Consider the following 16004-nt stretch of genomic DNA (forward strand, 5'->3'; position numbering starts at 1 on the left):
AGAGTGTTTTGGGGAGTAGAGTGCTTATCGGCAGTTCCAACTCGTCAGGGACGCCGGCGGGAATTAGAATAGCTCTAGATTTACATGGGCAGACTGCTGGTCCATCAACAGATCCTGAATTGCTCCACAAATAGTGTCCCGGCCCGTAATTCAGTAGTCTGGGCACAGCGAAGAATGTGGTATACTGACTTGGAGGAGCTTACTATGCGTAAATTGAGCAGCCAACTTGTCCAATGGCTACAGTTCACAAATGAACCTCCCTTGGCTTCGGGACGTCCAGAAAGGCGCTGTACAGATTATTTCTGCCCTGCGGTGGTCCACCGGTCGTGGATTACGAACCGCGGGCGTTGGGAGGGATCTGGAAAAGCCGTGGCAGCCCCCGCGCGCTGCTCCTTTCCAACCGCCGACGGCTCTGAGTTGCTCGGCTTCCGTCGCGGAGGCCGTTGCGCTGTCAACCGGCGCGTAAACAATGGGAGCGGCGCGGCGCGCGGCCGGGGGGAAGGCGGCGCGAGGAAGGCGGGCGGCCGGCGCTCAGAGGGAGCTCGAGCAATGAGCCAGCCGGCGGCAGCGGGGCCCAGCGATGGCCAGCCCCAGGCCAGCAGGGAGGAGAGGCCCGCCTCGGGAGGCAAAGAGAAGCCGGCGTCCACAATCCCGCCGCTGCTGCTGCCGCTGGCGGCCCGCAGGGCCCTGGCGTCGCTGAGCGAAGATGTGTCGCGGTCGCGCCGGTCTCGGAGGCCGGAGGAGGGCAGGCAGGGCCGGCACGGCAGGCAGAAGAGGAGCAAGCGGGTTGTTACCGTGGACAGCTCCAAAGCCAAGACCTCGGCGGAGGCGCTGAAGATGTGCATCCAGCAGCTGAAGTGGAAGGAGGTAAGGGCGGGGGCCCATGTACATCAACAGAATTACCCTCACTGACCCTGTTGATACCTCTTCAATAAACCTCAAGTTAGTTAAACACTATTTCCCCCTCAGAAATCCATGCTGGCTCTTCCTAATCCACCTACGCCTTTCCATGTGACTACTAATTCTACCCCAAATAATTGTATGTTTCTAGAAGCTTCTACAGCATTGACGTTATGCTGACTGGTCTGTAATTGCTGACCTTATCCTTGCAACCTGGTTTTTGAACAAAGGCTAAATGCAACCCATAGAATTTTTAAGGTGGAGGAGGTGGCATAGTGGTATTGTCACTGGACTAGCAAACCAGAGACCCATAGTAATGCCAACTCAGCGAGATTTAGATGGTTGCTCATTATGACAGTTGGATTAAGGTGATAACAGGACTGTTTTATCTTTGACTGGTATTAAGAGCGTATGGTCTTTTTCGGAGACATCTTAAACATATTACGAAACAGCAGTTTTGTAGCGATTTATTGATGTGCAAAATAAGGCACCTGCCAGAAATGCGATTATATATGGGATGGGATGTATGTCTTTTGTGAATGGTGAATGTAGAAATTGTTCTATATTATATTTCATATTTATTGCAGTAATATGAAAAATCCCTGGTTCAAAGTACATGGGGCTGGTTTAGCACAGGGCTAAATCGCTGGCTTTGAAAGCAGACCAAGGCAGACCAGCAGCACAGTTCGATTCCCATACCAGCCTCCCAGAACAGGCGCCGGAATGTGGCGACTAGGGGCTTTTCACAGTAACTTAATTTGAGGCCTACTTGTGACCATAAGCGATTTTCATTTCATTTCATCCAGGCAGTATGCCTGGTAAAGTAATTAAGGAGTCATAAAGGTGATGTCATGATTCCAACCACTTACTTGATTACAGATAAAGGTCTAATGGGATGATGTTATGATTGCTGGAGATTCCCTGGAGAGTTGATACTTTGAGGGGTTGTATTTAGTCCTAGCTAAGCAGGTCATGTGACATTTTAGTTGGGTACAGATGATGTAATTAATGGGAGGAGCCAAATCTGACTATGTAGTCTTGCAGTTTGCCATAGGGTTTGAGTCTAACAAGACAGAAGGATTTTAAGTTGGACAGCAGTTTTGCAAAAGGTTGTTGGTTGAGCAGAAGTGTACTAAATCTTGAAAGAAAGTCTCTCCAAAGGCCCACACAACTCAGCAAGTAATCTGTTTAAACCTTAAAAGTTGTATTTAAACTGTATTGGATTACTTAATTGGAGTTAGTGGCAGGAATAGATAGCAAGTTCAAGTTTTTCCTTGTGTTGAGGAACTGCTCAACTGATAATTATAAAGCTATTTTCTTTGACGTTAATTCTTTGATGTTAATTCTATGTTTAAATTAATGTTTATTTTAACATAACTATTGTCAGAGTCATCACTCCTGGGGTGAAGTATCCTTTCCTCATAGTTTTACAAATTAACAAAAATTGTTTGGGATTCTTGTCCGGTATCCTAACAAATGTTGGGGTCTGGTCCAGTTTCATAACATGGTTTATTTTTAACTACTTGATACTTAAGTAGCTATTAAGCTATTAACTGATTTTGAATATGTTGTCCCTCTGTGATGCAACATTTTGGAACTTTGGATCCTCTGGAAGAGCATCTGTTCATTACAAGTTAACAATAAGAATTGATCTAAAGCAGGAGTACCAAATATACTGCCTGCATTGTGCGATGATGTCTGTCAGGAATATACAGGAGCCACCCTGGTGCCTGACATTTCTGGTTATGCACTGTTGGGAAATCGGAGAGTTCAATTCATTTATATTTTGTATTGTGGGTATTCAAAATAAGGTACACATTTAAGCTTACTTAAGGGTTAAAACTTTAGTTAATTTCATGTTAAACAAAGGTGCCTGCATGTCAATAGATTTTAGTTTCACTTTAAATTACACCTGCATTGTAATTGGGGATTTACAAAGTGAAAGCAAGTACAGGCTTTAAGAAAAACTAAGCTGTTGTTTAACAACCAGAAGCTCACCCTGGGACAGCCAGAACTTGAGTTGGTTGCAAACTGGACCCAGGAGATGCTGGACAGGACCAGGGAGCTAAAGAAAGCAACCTTCCAAAAGAGCAAAATGTCCAAAAAAGAGTGGGAACAAAAAGAATATCTCAGGAAGTCAGTTAAGGAACAAGTTGAACACTTCCAGTGGTGGCCATGGAGGAGTAGGTCGCACATTTGATAGCTCCTGCCTGTGATGGACTTTTGGACCTTTTTTCTCCTGTTTCTTTTAACAGATTTTATTGGATGAATCGGTGGAGAGTGAGAGGGTGAGGAGAAACCCCCTCTCCAGTGTAATGAGGATTTCCCAGAAGTGGCCATGTAAGAAGACCGAGTTCTACAAGAAAGATGCGAGCAGAACTGGCAACGCGGGAAAGCATGGCAGAGAAGCAGGGCTGCGGGGAGACGGGACAGTGGTCGACGGAGCAGCTGGTGATATTTTTTTATGATTGCTTCGCCAAGCTTATGAAGGACACGCTGGACCCGATCAAAGCTTCGATTGATCAGGATGTGCAGAATCAGGAAATCCACGGACGTGCGATCCAGGAGGTGGAGAAAAAGGTGTCCGAGCACGAGGAATACCTAACTGTGCTGGAGACCAAGGTGGAGATGATGAATGACTACCAGAAAAGAATGCAGGAGAAGCTGGAGGACTTGGGGAACAGGTCCAGGAGATAGAACCTGAGATTCGTCGGCCTCCCTGAGGGTAGTGAGGGATCGGATGCGAGGGCCTATGTGATGAACATGCTGGAGAAGTTGATTGGGGCGGATGCGTTCCCCCGGCCCCTGGAAGTGGATGGAGTGCACAGAGCCCTCGCGAAGAAGCTCCGAGCGAACAACCCTCTGAGGGTGATGGCGGTACATATGCATCGATTCCTGGACAAGGAACACGTTCTGCAGTGGGCCAAGAAAGAACTGAGCAGCAGGTGGGAGATCATCAAGACCTGTGCGCGGATTTGGCCAAGAGGCGAGCCGGGTTTAATCGGGCAAAATCGTGCCTTTTTAAGAAGGGGGTGAAGTTCGGGATGTTGTATCCAGCGCATCTGTGGACCAGGAATTTTACTTCGAAACACCGGATGATGCATTGACTTTCATCAGGGAACAAAGACTGAATGTGAACTAAAGACACTGAATCCTTGGGGAGAGTACTGCAATGGCGATTTGTTGACAATTTTGTGCTGGTTTGAATAATTAGTGTTATGGGCAATAAGGGGCTGTTCTGATGGCTAAAGTTAACTTTGTCTTACATGGGGGTGTGTTCTGTGGTGGGTTTTTTTTCTTGCAGTTGTTTTCCCACTTTTTTCTTTTTGTTTACTGGGGAATGTGATGCTTTGAATATGTTTGTCCAAGTGGGAGAGAGGTGAGAGAACAATGGGGAGACAGTCTGTTTGGTGCCATGAGTGGGAGCTATCAGGTCAGCTTGGTCAGCTGACTCACAGAAGCACAGTGGGGGGGGGAGCAGGTGAGAAGCTTGAGCTTGATATGGGGTGTTGGGTTTCTGGTGCTGTTACCGAGGGGGTGGGGGGTGGGGAGCTGCTTTGCTGACAGGGGAGGAACTGTTACTATTGGACAAATGGGAGGTCGGAGATGGAGGATGCCCAAGGGGACGCTCGAGGAGGCCAGGGACGCGTGCTGGAGGCTGGCCTAAAAAGGGTGATGGCTAGTCGGCAGGGGAGAGGAGGGAGGGTGGGGGGGAAGCGATTTTTGATTAATAAACAGGTGGCATTTGAGGCAGGGAGAATCATCTCAGACATGGGGGTGTGGAGAGGCGGGGGGGGGGGGACAGCAGGTACATATAGTGAGTGGGAAGCTGGAGGGGGTGCAGGTGGTACTCGTGAACTTGTATGCTCTGAATTGGGACGATGTAGAATTTTTGAGGCGGGGTTAGGTAAGAGCCTAGACTTAGAGTCACATAACTTGATCATGAGGGAGATTATAACACAGTCATTGATCCGGAATTGGACCGTTCAAAATCCAGGACAGGGTGGCAAATGAATTAAAGGAGTTTATGGAACAGATGGGGGGAGTAGACCCATCAAGGTTTGCACGGCCAAGGGCGAAGGAGTTTTTTTTTTTCTCAGATGTCCACAAGGTATACTCTCAAATCAACTTTTTTGTTCTGAGCATGGCCCTTTTCCCCCTCCTGTATACCCTCCTTTGTCCCTTTTTCCCCTGTTCCTATCCCCGTTTGCTCTCCCGCCTCTGTTAAGTGCCCCCCCCCCCCCCTGCCTGGCACGCCCCCCCCCCCCCCCCCCCCCCCCCCCTTGTTGGGGGCGCACTGCGGCCCTGCTTTGTTGCATGCCCCCGGCGCTAGCTTTCCTGCTAGTGCGGTGGCTCCCCTCTCGGGAGTAATTGTCTCGCTTCTGCCTTGCTTGGCCTCTGCGGCTTTCTGCCCGCTTTTCCCCAAGCCGACCCTGCACTCCTATTTCTTGCTCTCCCTTCTCCGCTACTCTCTTGCTGGGGCCTGGTCTCCCACCTGAAGCGGTCCCTCGGGCAGTGGTTTGCTTTTTGTTCAGGGTGCGCTTGCCGTGGTGGGGGCGGGTGGGCCTGGCGTTGCCTCCCCCCGCCCCTCATCTGCATGTTGTTGCCCCTTGCCAGGGGCCCCTTATTTCTACCCTAGCTGTTGGTTTTCCAGCCCATGTTCCTCAATAGACTTGTTTGCTTCGGTGGGGGCTGTGCAGAAGTATTCTCTTTCTTGGTATGTGACCTAGAGTTTCGCTGGGTATAGCACACCAAAACGCACTTCGTTCTTGTGAAGAGCCTCTTTCGCTCTTTGAATTTGGCCCGTCTCCTGGCTAGGTCTGTCCCAATGTCCTTGCAAATTCTAATGAAGTGTCCTTCCCATTTGCAGGTTCTGTTTTTCCTGGCCCAGCGCAAGATTGTTTCCCTGTCTTGGTACCGGTGCAGTTTAGCTATAACTGCTCTCAGGTGGTCCCTGCCTTGGGCTTCGGGCGCAGTGACCGGTATGCTCTGTCCATTTCTGGTGGCTTGGGGAAAGTTTTCCTCCCCACTAAGTTGCCCAGCATCTCGACCACGTATGCCGTGGGGTTTCTACCCTCGATCCCCTATGGTAGGCCCACTATCCTGACATTTTGCTTTCTCGAGTGGTTTTCCTGATCGTCCACTCTGCCTTTCAGGCTCCCCTGTGTTGTGCCCAGTCTCTCCACCACCTTCTCCAGGGCCGTGATCCGGTCGCTCATGTCATTTGCGGCTTTCTCCAGCTCCTTAATGGTCGTCTCTTGGGCTTCCAGTTTCTCCTTTGCTCTGCCCAGGGCGTGCTACACCTCCACCAGGGCCTTGGCCATTGCTGCCTGCACTGCGGCCTCTATGTCTGCCCTAGCCTCTGCCTTGTTTTCCTGCTGATGTTCCCTCAGCGCCTCGGCAAAGGCTGCCTTCCAGTTCCAGTTCCCCCCTGGCGCAGGGGGAAAATGCTCCTGTCTGCCCAGTTCTTTTTGTTGCGGCAAACCTTCTGTTCTGTCGCTTCGTGAGCTGATTAGCTCATCTGAACAGGCTCGCACATTGTCCCATCTGCTTTTGGTGCCCTTTCTCCCTCTGCTTTGGCTCCCTTCTGACATTTTTTCCCTCCCTTTTTCTTTTACCCTCCCTTCTCTCCTTTACCACTTTCTTTTATAAAAATCTTTTCGAGAAATTTAAAAAAAAAATGTGAAAATAAAGTGAAAAAAATTCTTTCTCTTTAAAAGTTTTCTTTTCAGAGTTTTGTTTTTGCAAAAGGGGGTTATTTTTTCTTTTCCCCCTCCCTCACCCAGGGTCGAGAGAGAGAGGCTTCTGGCCGGGAGTCCATCTTTGTTCCTGCCTCGTGGTGGTCGCCGCGGGTTTGGGGGGGGGGTTGGTCGGTCTTTGCTGGCTTGATCTTTGCTGCTGGCTCGGTCCCCACTTTGGTCCCTGTCTTGGTCCGAGCTGCCGCTCGTCTTACCCTGCGCTCTCCTGCCCGGGGGGGGGGGGGGGGGGGGTCGCTCCACTCCCGAGCGCCCAGTTCTCTCGCTCTAATGAGCTTTGTAGTCTGGGTTTTTCTTTGTCCCGACTTTCTTGTTGCAGGGAGGGGACCAAACGGGTGAATTTGCACGCTTGGCTGCAAGTTCTCGGCGAGGAGCGGGACGCAACTTTGTTCCACTCCAGGAGCTCCTCCACCTGCGACTGCTTTCTTCCCCCCCGCTGGAAGTCGAATCTTCCACCGGGCATACATGACGGTGGCCCGGATGTGCACGTTCTTTTGGGGTAGAGGGCAGGTGTGCGAGATGCGCGGGAAGCCCAGCAAATCATGTCCACATGTTTTGGGCATGCCCAAAGCTGAGAGGGTTTTGGCAGGGTTTCGCTTGGGCCATGTCCACAGTACTCAAAACAAGGGTGGTGCCGAGTCCAGAGGTGGCGATCTTTGGAGTGTCGGAAGAGCCGGGAGTCCAGGGGGCGAAAGAGGCTGACGTCTTGGCCTTTGCCTCCCTGGTAGCCCGGAGACGGATGTTTTTAATGTGGAGAGATTCAAAGCCCCCGAGTGTAGAGACCTGGGTTAGTGACATGGCTGGGTTTCTCGGTCTCGAGAAAATAAAGTTTGCCTTAAGTGGGTCAATGTTAGGGTTCACCCGGAGGTGCCAGCCGTTCGAAGACTTTCTCAGGGAAAATTAAAATGTAACCAGAATGCCAAAGGCGGGGGAGGAGAGGGCCAGACTGTTGTTTTATGGTTGGGGTGTGTGAAGATTGTGATGGGGGTGGAAATGTATAGTGTACCATGTTATTGTTATTATTACAAAAATTGCAAATACCTTAATAAAAATACTTTTTTAAAAAAGGAACAAGTTGAACGAGGTACTGTTCAGGAGAATCCAATAAAATACAGAAAATGTGCCCAAAGTTAACGAGACAGCTGCAAGAGCCAGATTTAAAGTCAGCTCGGTGAGAACCCAGACATCCAAGATAATTCAAAGGTTTGGTGACAGCTTGTGAAGCAGTCGTGTTCTGTTGGAATAGCTGGGCACTTGAGAGATTGATGTGGAAGCTTGAATGCATTTAGCAATCCAGGGGAGAGGAATAATGAAAGGTGAGGTTGCAATCCTGGATGTGAATCTTTGACAGAAGCTTCTGAGAGAAATCAAAGAGCTGGGGCTCCCTCTGGGACCTGACTGCCCAGTAGTAACATCAGCTGGGATTGTAACAACTGGGAAGTTCATGACTCAGAGGCTACAATGGTCAGTCCCTTTCTGGGGAGTTAAGGCTGCGGTTAGGTAGGTGATGGGTCCATGCTTGGCTCTGTGTTGTGACAGCCTAATGATGCTAGCGGCTGAGCATGGGGAGCTGCATGTTCTAAATTGGTTGCAACCCTGTCTGCACAGGGCTGAAAATAATTCATTGCTCCTGGAGCAATTCATGATATCTGAGGCCATTTTTTTTTAACTTCTCCAGCTATACGAGTAAAATGCAATATTTTATACCTGTTAGATTATACATTCTTTTAAATCAACTGTCTTTTTTTTCACATTCCAGTTTCCTACAGGGCGTCGCCTCCTTTGTGATATCTATTGGCATGGAGTGTCTTTCCATGATGGTGAGGTTAGCTGCTCAGGACAAGTTAACAAATATCCAGGTACATCTCTGATGTCAATTCTGTTGCTTCACCCAGTATATCAGCCTATTTTCCTATTCTGAATTTCAATTATTGCTCGGTAAACGTAAATATTATTTGTGGTATAATTTTGTGATGAGCGCGTCAGAAGAAATAATTGTAAAGTATCCAAAAGGAAACTCTTTCATTCACTCCGAGGTCTATCCTTGTATGAAAATCAGTAGAACAAAGGGTGATCTAGTAATTCTGGGCACTAAATAATTTGATCCATAGCAGACAATAAAAGCTCATTGGTACGGGGTAAGAGCATTGCTAGAAGATTGGCAAGATAATAGGAAAAGTGATCTAAGATATCTTTTCACATCCGAGCACGCTATTGTAATTCAAATCTACTACTTGCTAATCTGTGGTAGGCATAAATGGGCCTCACATCTTGGTTTGCAAGATGTGATGAGTAATGTGCCACAGGGATCAGTGCTGGGGTCTCAACTTCTGATATAAATAACTTGGATGAAGGTTGTTAAACTTGCTGAGATACAAAAATAGGTCAGAAAGTTGTGAAGAGGACCTCAGTGGCTACAAAGGCACATAGATAGGTTAAGTGAATGGGCAAAGATGTGGCAAATGGAGTATAATATGGGAAAATTTAATTGTCCATTTCGGCAAAAGAAAAAAGGGCATATTCTCTGAATGATAAACTGCAGAGCTCGAGATGCCTAGGGATCTGCGTGTCTTGGTGTGTGAATCACCAAAAGGCTAGTCATGCAGACACGGTAGGTAATTGGGAAAGCTAATGGAATAGTATTGTTTATTGTGAAAAAAATTCAATACAAAGTAAATAGGTTATACTTCAGTTATGCGGGGCAATGGTGAGATCTGGAGTACTGTGTACAGTATTGGTCTCCTTATTTAAGGAAGTGTGTTGGAAGCAGTTCAGGGAAGGTTTACTAGACTAATGCCTGGAATGGGAATGTTGTCTTACGAAGAAAGGTTGGACACACTAGGCTTGTATCTGCTGGAGTTTAGAAGAATAACAGGTGACTTGATTGAAACATTTAAGATCCTGAGGGGTACTCTATTTTGGTGGCAAATCAAATAACCAGTTAAAATAAATCAAATAACCTGGAGGGACAAATTAAAGGAACAACCCCATCACGGGATACTGTCTTAAACCAAAAACAAATCACAAATTAAACTTAAGATATCAAATCCTAGGGCAGCACGGTGGCGCAATGGGTTAGCCCTGCTGCCTCACGGCGCCGAGGTCCCAAGTTCGATCCCGGCTCTGGTCACTGTTTGTGTGGAATTTGCACATTCTCCCCGTGTTTGCGTGGGTTTCGCCCCCACAACCCAAAGATGTGCAGGACAGGTGGATTGAACACGCTAAATTGCCCCTTAATTGGAAAATAAATGAATTGGCTCCACTATATTTTAAAAAAAGATATCAAATCCTGAGGGATACAATTGCACCCACAGTACCATTTGTAGCTGTCGGGGCTTTCAATATAATTAAGTGTGGGTTACAAATTAGGTGACCGGCTCTCTTTCGGAGAATGCATCATGCAGTTCCAGGAATAGCAGAGTTGACTTGTTGCCTTCTAAGATTGCTGTTGTGGATTTTCTTTTTATGCGCCGTGTTTTTAACTTTTGTTAAATGGATTTGGATATAGTGTGGCTCTAATAGCAATGCTTTTATAAGTAACATAATGCTAATATGAGAAAATTAGATATACATCCATTTTGATTTTGAGCATGCTTTACTATTTAGTCCTCAATATTTCATAAGCAGTAAAAAAAAATAATCCAAGTTTTCGGAGTGAACCATTGCAAATCCAACTATGTGATTGTTTTATGAAGTTTGCCTCTTCTGGTGCGGTTCTATCTTTTCCAAATCTTTGCAAAAGAGATGCACAGCTCGCATGGATAGTGTAATAACTTCAAGAATTGGCTCCACCAGTTAACGATTTATTCCAACAATCCACAGTGCTTTACAACAGTCTTTCCATACTTCGCTCTGGGGTACAACAGCTGGGATAAGCCTCACTGAATTCCCATCCGTCCTGGATTGGACTGGTGTGTCACATGACCCCCTCCCTTGGCGAACATCCCTTTAAAGGGGTTAGCTACTACATCCTTCCCCCTTCAAGTCTCTTTTTGCACATAGGAATAATTAAACTGCACAATTGTCAAAGCAGTAATGATCATGAACACTTTGCACTCATCCATCAATAACTGTCTGGTGATGACTTCTTGTCGAGCGAAGGAGCTCCAATGACTGAAGTTGTTCCATTTGAGGTAGTTACTGTTGGCCTTGTTTCATAACGACTCACTCCTCCTACCAACGTTTTATCTTACTGTGTTTCCTGATGGATAACTCTCACCTGTTACTTGCTGATCTGATAGTCCAGTCCTCCGGCATCCCAATATGCTTCCTGCTGCCACAATTTGGGTCATGCCACAGCACAGGCTCTTGGAATAGCTCTTGCCTACACAAGTGATCTACATGGTTCATTAAAATCTTGTCCTGTACTTCAAACTCATAGTACACAAGCCCTTAGCATTGCTGCCTCATGGCGCCAAGGTCCCAGGTTCGATCCCGGTTCTGGGCCACTGGCTGTGTGGAGTTTGCACATTCTTTGAGTTGGCATGGCTTTTGCCCCCGCAACCCAAAGATGTGCAGGGCAGGTGGACTGGGCACGCCAAATTGCTGCTTGATTGGAAAAAATGAATTGGGTGCTCTAAATTTTTTAAAAAAAGTAGTATACCAGCCCTGTTCTGGCCACAAAAACTTCTGGAACCCTGTATGGCCCATTAGCAACATTCTTCACAATCACTGGATCCTCCATCTCGAGTGCTCTTACACTTTTAAAAGAATTATGATTCCTCTGGCTTGTCTCAATGCTAAATTTGGGAACACCAGGCTTAACCTGATCCTCAGACAAAGATCCATCAGCAGCTCAGCTGGAAAGGCAGCAGGAACCTAGTCAACTTGGTATTTAAATATGCGGGTGGTTGCTTCTTCAAGTGAGCCTTGAAAGTCTGCACTATCTTCTCGGCCAATCCATTGGAAGAAGTATGGTGCAATGCCGTTCTGATATGCTTCATTCTGTTAAAAGTCATAAACCTCTGAAATTCGGCACCAGTGAAAGCTGTTGCATTGTCCAAAATGAGGACAATGGATTGCAAAACACTGGTGCAGCTTCTCAAACTTGTGGCGTAAGTAGTTATGGATCTCGCCTCAAACACTTCCATCCACTCAGAATGGGCATCCACTACCAACAAAAATACTGCCCATAAACGGTTCCACAGTGTTGACGTGGACTTTGATGGTCGACCTGGCCATTGCCATGAATGTAACACAACTGTGGTAGGTAAACTGGGCTGATATTGGCACTAATCGCAATGCTTTACCCCTTTTTCAATTGCAGTGCCAATAACAGGCCACCACGCATAGCTTCTCGTTAGCATTTTCATTTTAGGCATGCCCAAATGGGCACTAGGTAACTCTTCCAGTAATGATTCTTTTCCAGGCCTGGGACTACCACTTTCGATCCCCAGAAGTTGATCCAACCTCGCAGCTAAGCTCGTCTTTGCTGATCTGGAACGGCTTCATTTCCTCTGAAGCTCTCTCGTTTTGCCATCCATACAATATAATCTTTTTCACCTTCGACAACATTGGTTTCCTGTTTGTCCCAGTGAAAGTGAGGCCCTCTGCCTCAATTTGTGAAAATCTCTTCTTGCACCTGTTAAGATTTCTCAATGTATATCCCATTGCTCTTTATGACCCGTCATCCATTCTGTGGCATAAAACGACCTCAACGCCATATGGGGATGCATCACATATTAGTATTATCTTCTTGGCGGTGTCGAAGTGCAGCAGTAAACACGATAACTGCAACAACTGTTTGATTTAATGAAACGTCTCTTTTTGTGGTGCCTTCCAAACCCATTTCTGTTCTTTCATTAATTATGCATGTAATGGAGCGAGCATTGTTAACAGGTTTGGGAGGAATTGCTCATAATAGTTGACCATCCCCAGAAAGGGTTTGAGTTCTGAGATATTCCTAGGGGCTGGTGCCTCTGATTTCTTTCACCTTGCCCTCCATAAGGTGCAACCCTTGTGCATCCACCCAATCACCCAGGTAAGCCACCTCATTAGCCTGGAAGGTGTACTTTTGTATCTTGAGGCGCACACCTGCTTCCTGGAATCTCCTTAATGCTTCATCCACATTCGTCCAGTGTTCTTCTGTAGGTTCTGTCACACTACATCATCCAATACACAACAATGCCTGGCAACCCTTGCAATAAACTCTCCATGCTTCTTTGAAATATAGCACACGCTGAAGGGCAAACCTGTGTACTGGTACAACCCCTTTTAGGTGTTATATGGTCAAATATTCCTTCACGGCGTCATTGAGCTCCAGCTGCTGGTCGGCATGACTCATGTCTGACTTGGTGAACATTTGACCTCCGACTAATTTTACATCTAAGTCTTCTATTTTGGGTATGGGGTACTTGTCCATTTGCATGGCCTTGGTTCACTGTCAGCTTGTAATCCCCCCCAGATGCAAATGGTTTGACCCTGTTTCACTACTGGCACAATGTGCTGCCCATTCTGTGAATCACACTGGTTAAATGATGCCTAGGTCTTCCAGCCTTTTCAACTCTGTTTCAACTTTCTCCAATGATGCATAGGGTACAGGTCTGGCCCTGAAAAATCTTGGGATGGCTTCTGGGTTCACATGAACTCTCGCCTTGACTCTTTATTTTCTCCAGTTCTTAATATTTGCTGATTATCTTGAGCCAGCCCCCTTCTTTCATGCTAAAAATCTCTAGCAAATCTAATTTGATCTCCTGGGGCTGGTCAAACCCACTAAGTTCTGTCTCTGACCACCCACTATGACTAAAGGCAGCTGAGCCGATTGCTGTTGATGGTGTTATGACACTGTGCACGGTCAATTCCAGCCCCACTCGTCCAGAATCGCATAACAAAGTCAATTAACCAATAATTCTTTTTTTTTTTTTTAAATCGTTGGCCCTTGGCTGCCCAATAATTACAGTCACCTGCTTTGTAAGTTTAAACATAATTACTGTTTATTTATAACTAGAACAAATATGAAATATGCAGTGAATACAGTTGTCTAAATATCCTTTTGACAGCTGGCCCCTGTTATAACCTGCCTGCTTACCATTGGCTGGGGACTAATGACAATCCTGTGGGAGTATGTCACTGTGTGCGATTCAACATACCCCCGCCCTGACTGACACTTTGCGTCTTTGTTTGTTTCTCGACCTCGTAAACTATTACGGAAAGTTCCTCCCCAATCTGGCAACCATGCTGGCCCCGTTGCACCTTCTGCTAAAGAAGAATCACACCTGGGTTTGGGGTCAGCCGCAAGAAACCCCTTTCCGGCGGATAAAACAACAATTGTCGTTGTCTGGGTTACTAACCCACTATGATCCTGGAAAGCCTTTGCTCGTCACATGTGATGCATCCCCGTATGGTATGGTATTGGGGCCGTTCTGTCCCACAAGATGGAGAACATGGACCAAGCAGCCGATAGCTTTCGCCTCCCGCACATTGACTGCAACGGAAAAAAAGTACGTGCAGATCGAGAAGGTGGGCCTGGCAGTGGTCTTTGCAGTGCAACGTTTCCACCAGTACGTATATGGCCGCCACTTCACTATCGTGACTGATCATAAGCCTCTGCTGGGCCTTTTCAGAGAGGATAAGCCAATACCGCCCATTGCTTCTGCACAGATCCAGCGCTGGGCTTTGTTGCTCACTGCATACGAGTACCAGGAACCCAGATAGGGAATGCCGACGCACTGAGCCGATTGCCTTTATCGACCGGCCCCATGTCGACCCCCACGACCGGTGAGGTGGTTGCAACCCTAAATTTTATGGACACCTTGCCTGTCATGGCATCACAGATCCGTGAGTGGACCCAGACGGAGCCAGTCCTGTCGAAGGTTCGGCACATAGTCCTGTATGGTGGGCAGCATGGACAGCTCCCAGGCGAGTTGCGGGCGTTTTCCTCCAAGCTGTCCGAATTCAGCGTGGAAGACGGCATCCTTTTGTGGGGGACGCGTGTGATTGTCCCGGAAAAAGGACAGGAGCTGATACTGAGAGACTTGCACAATGGGCATCCAGGTGTGACCAAAATGAAAATGTTGGCCCGGAGTTATGTCTGGTGGCCAGGCCTCGACACCGACATTGAGAAGGTGGCCCAAAACTGCTCCATCTGCTTCCGCCAGCCGCGCCCCTACATCACTGGGAATGGCCAGGGCGGCCTTGGGCGCACTTGCATGCTGATTTCGCCGGCCCTTTTCAAGGATCCATGTTCCTGCGATTAATCGACGCCCAGTCTAAATGGCTAGAGATGCATACGATGGGAGGCACAATGTCCTGCGCAACAATCGAGAAGATGAGTTTGTCTTTCAGTACGCATGGCCTCCCCGAGGTGCTGGTCACAGACAATGGCACTCCGTTCACAGGTGAGGAGTTTACAAGGTTCATGAAGATGAACGGTATACGCCATATCCGCACTGCCCCATACCACCCGGCTTCAAATGGGTTGGCGGAGCACGCAGTGCAGACATTCAAACGATGGACACGAGACTGGCTCGGTTTTTATTTTCCTATAGGACCACCCCCCCATGCGGTGACTGGGGTAGTTCCCGCAGAACTCCTAATGGGCCGGAGACTTCGCACCCACCTTAGCATGGTTTTCGCGGACATGGGCGCAAAAGTAAGCCGCACACAAGAATGGCAGGGACATGGTTTTTCTCGGCATCAGCAGTTTACGCCCGGTGAGCCAGTGTTCGTTCGGAATTTTGCTGGTGGTGCCCAGTGGGTCCCTGGCATAATCTTTTGACAAACGGGCCCTATCTCTTACTAGGTACAAGCCCAGGGGCGTCTCCAGCGCAAACACGTAGACCATGTTCGGTCCAGAAGACTCTCCCTGCCAAAGATTCCCCACCCCAGGAGCTCATTTCTACAGCCGCAGAGACCAGACACAATGGAAAGTATTCCTCACAATCTTCCTCTGGTGCCTCACTCAAAGCCTGCGCAGGTCGTGACAGAACCGCGTGGAGATAAAGATGCCGAGATGACGGAGCAGCAGACTCTGACTCCGAGGTGGAGACACAAGACACCTCAGAGGGGGAATCCCGGTCCCATGGGCTGTGGATGTACAACCGTTACGCCGTTCATCACGGAAGCGCCGGTCTCCATCTCGTTACAAACCGCCCGATCCAGCGCCTTGTGCAAATGGTGTCCGGCCTGCGGCAAACCGAGTCCAATGCCCTCCTTCGCCAGGGTCTTCGGTGGATTCCTTGGGCTTTGGGGGGGAGGGATGTTATAACCTGCCTGCTTGCCATTGGCTGGGGACTAATGACAATCCTGTGGGAGTATGAGCTTCCCCAATGAGGGGGCGGAGAAATCATTAGCAGATTCCCTGCGTAAATAGAGCTGGCCAGTTTGGAACCAGGGAGAGAGGAGTTGGCA

The 16004-nt window shown here is 48.0% G+C and overlaps 1 protein-coding gene across 2 annotated transcripts in view; it reads left to right on the forward strand.

The window, feature by feature from the left end:
- Window positions 1-249: 249 nt before the first annotated feature.
- Window positions 250-16004, forward strand: part of ttll11 (tubulin tyrosine ligase-like family, member 11) — a 177909-nt gene continuing 162154 nt past the window's right edge. The window contains exons 1-2 of one of the 2 annotated variants that reach the window (XR_005458459.1): window positions 250-867; window positions 8416-8515. Coding sequence is in view for 1 of the 2 variants with exons in the window: in XM_038781463.1 (XP_038637391.1) it covers window positions 550-867; window positions 8416-8515 (418 nt within the window). In the remaining variant the exon portion in view is untranslated. The remainder of the gene's footprint in view (window positions 868-8415; window positions 8516-16004) is intronic. The other variant, XM_038781463.1, reaches the window with a different exon arrangement.

Source organism: Scyliorhinus canicula, chromosome 21 (genome assembly GCF_902713615.1).
Source record: "Scyliorhinus canicula chromosome 21, sScyCan1.1, whole genome shotgun sequence".
In the NCBI taxonomy this organism is placed as follows: Eukaryota; Metazoa; Chordata; class Chondrichthyes; order Carcharhiniformes; family Scyliorhinidae; genus Scyliorhinus; species Scyliorhinus canicula.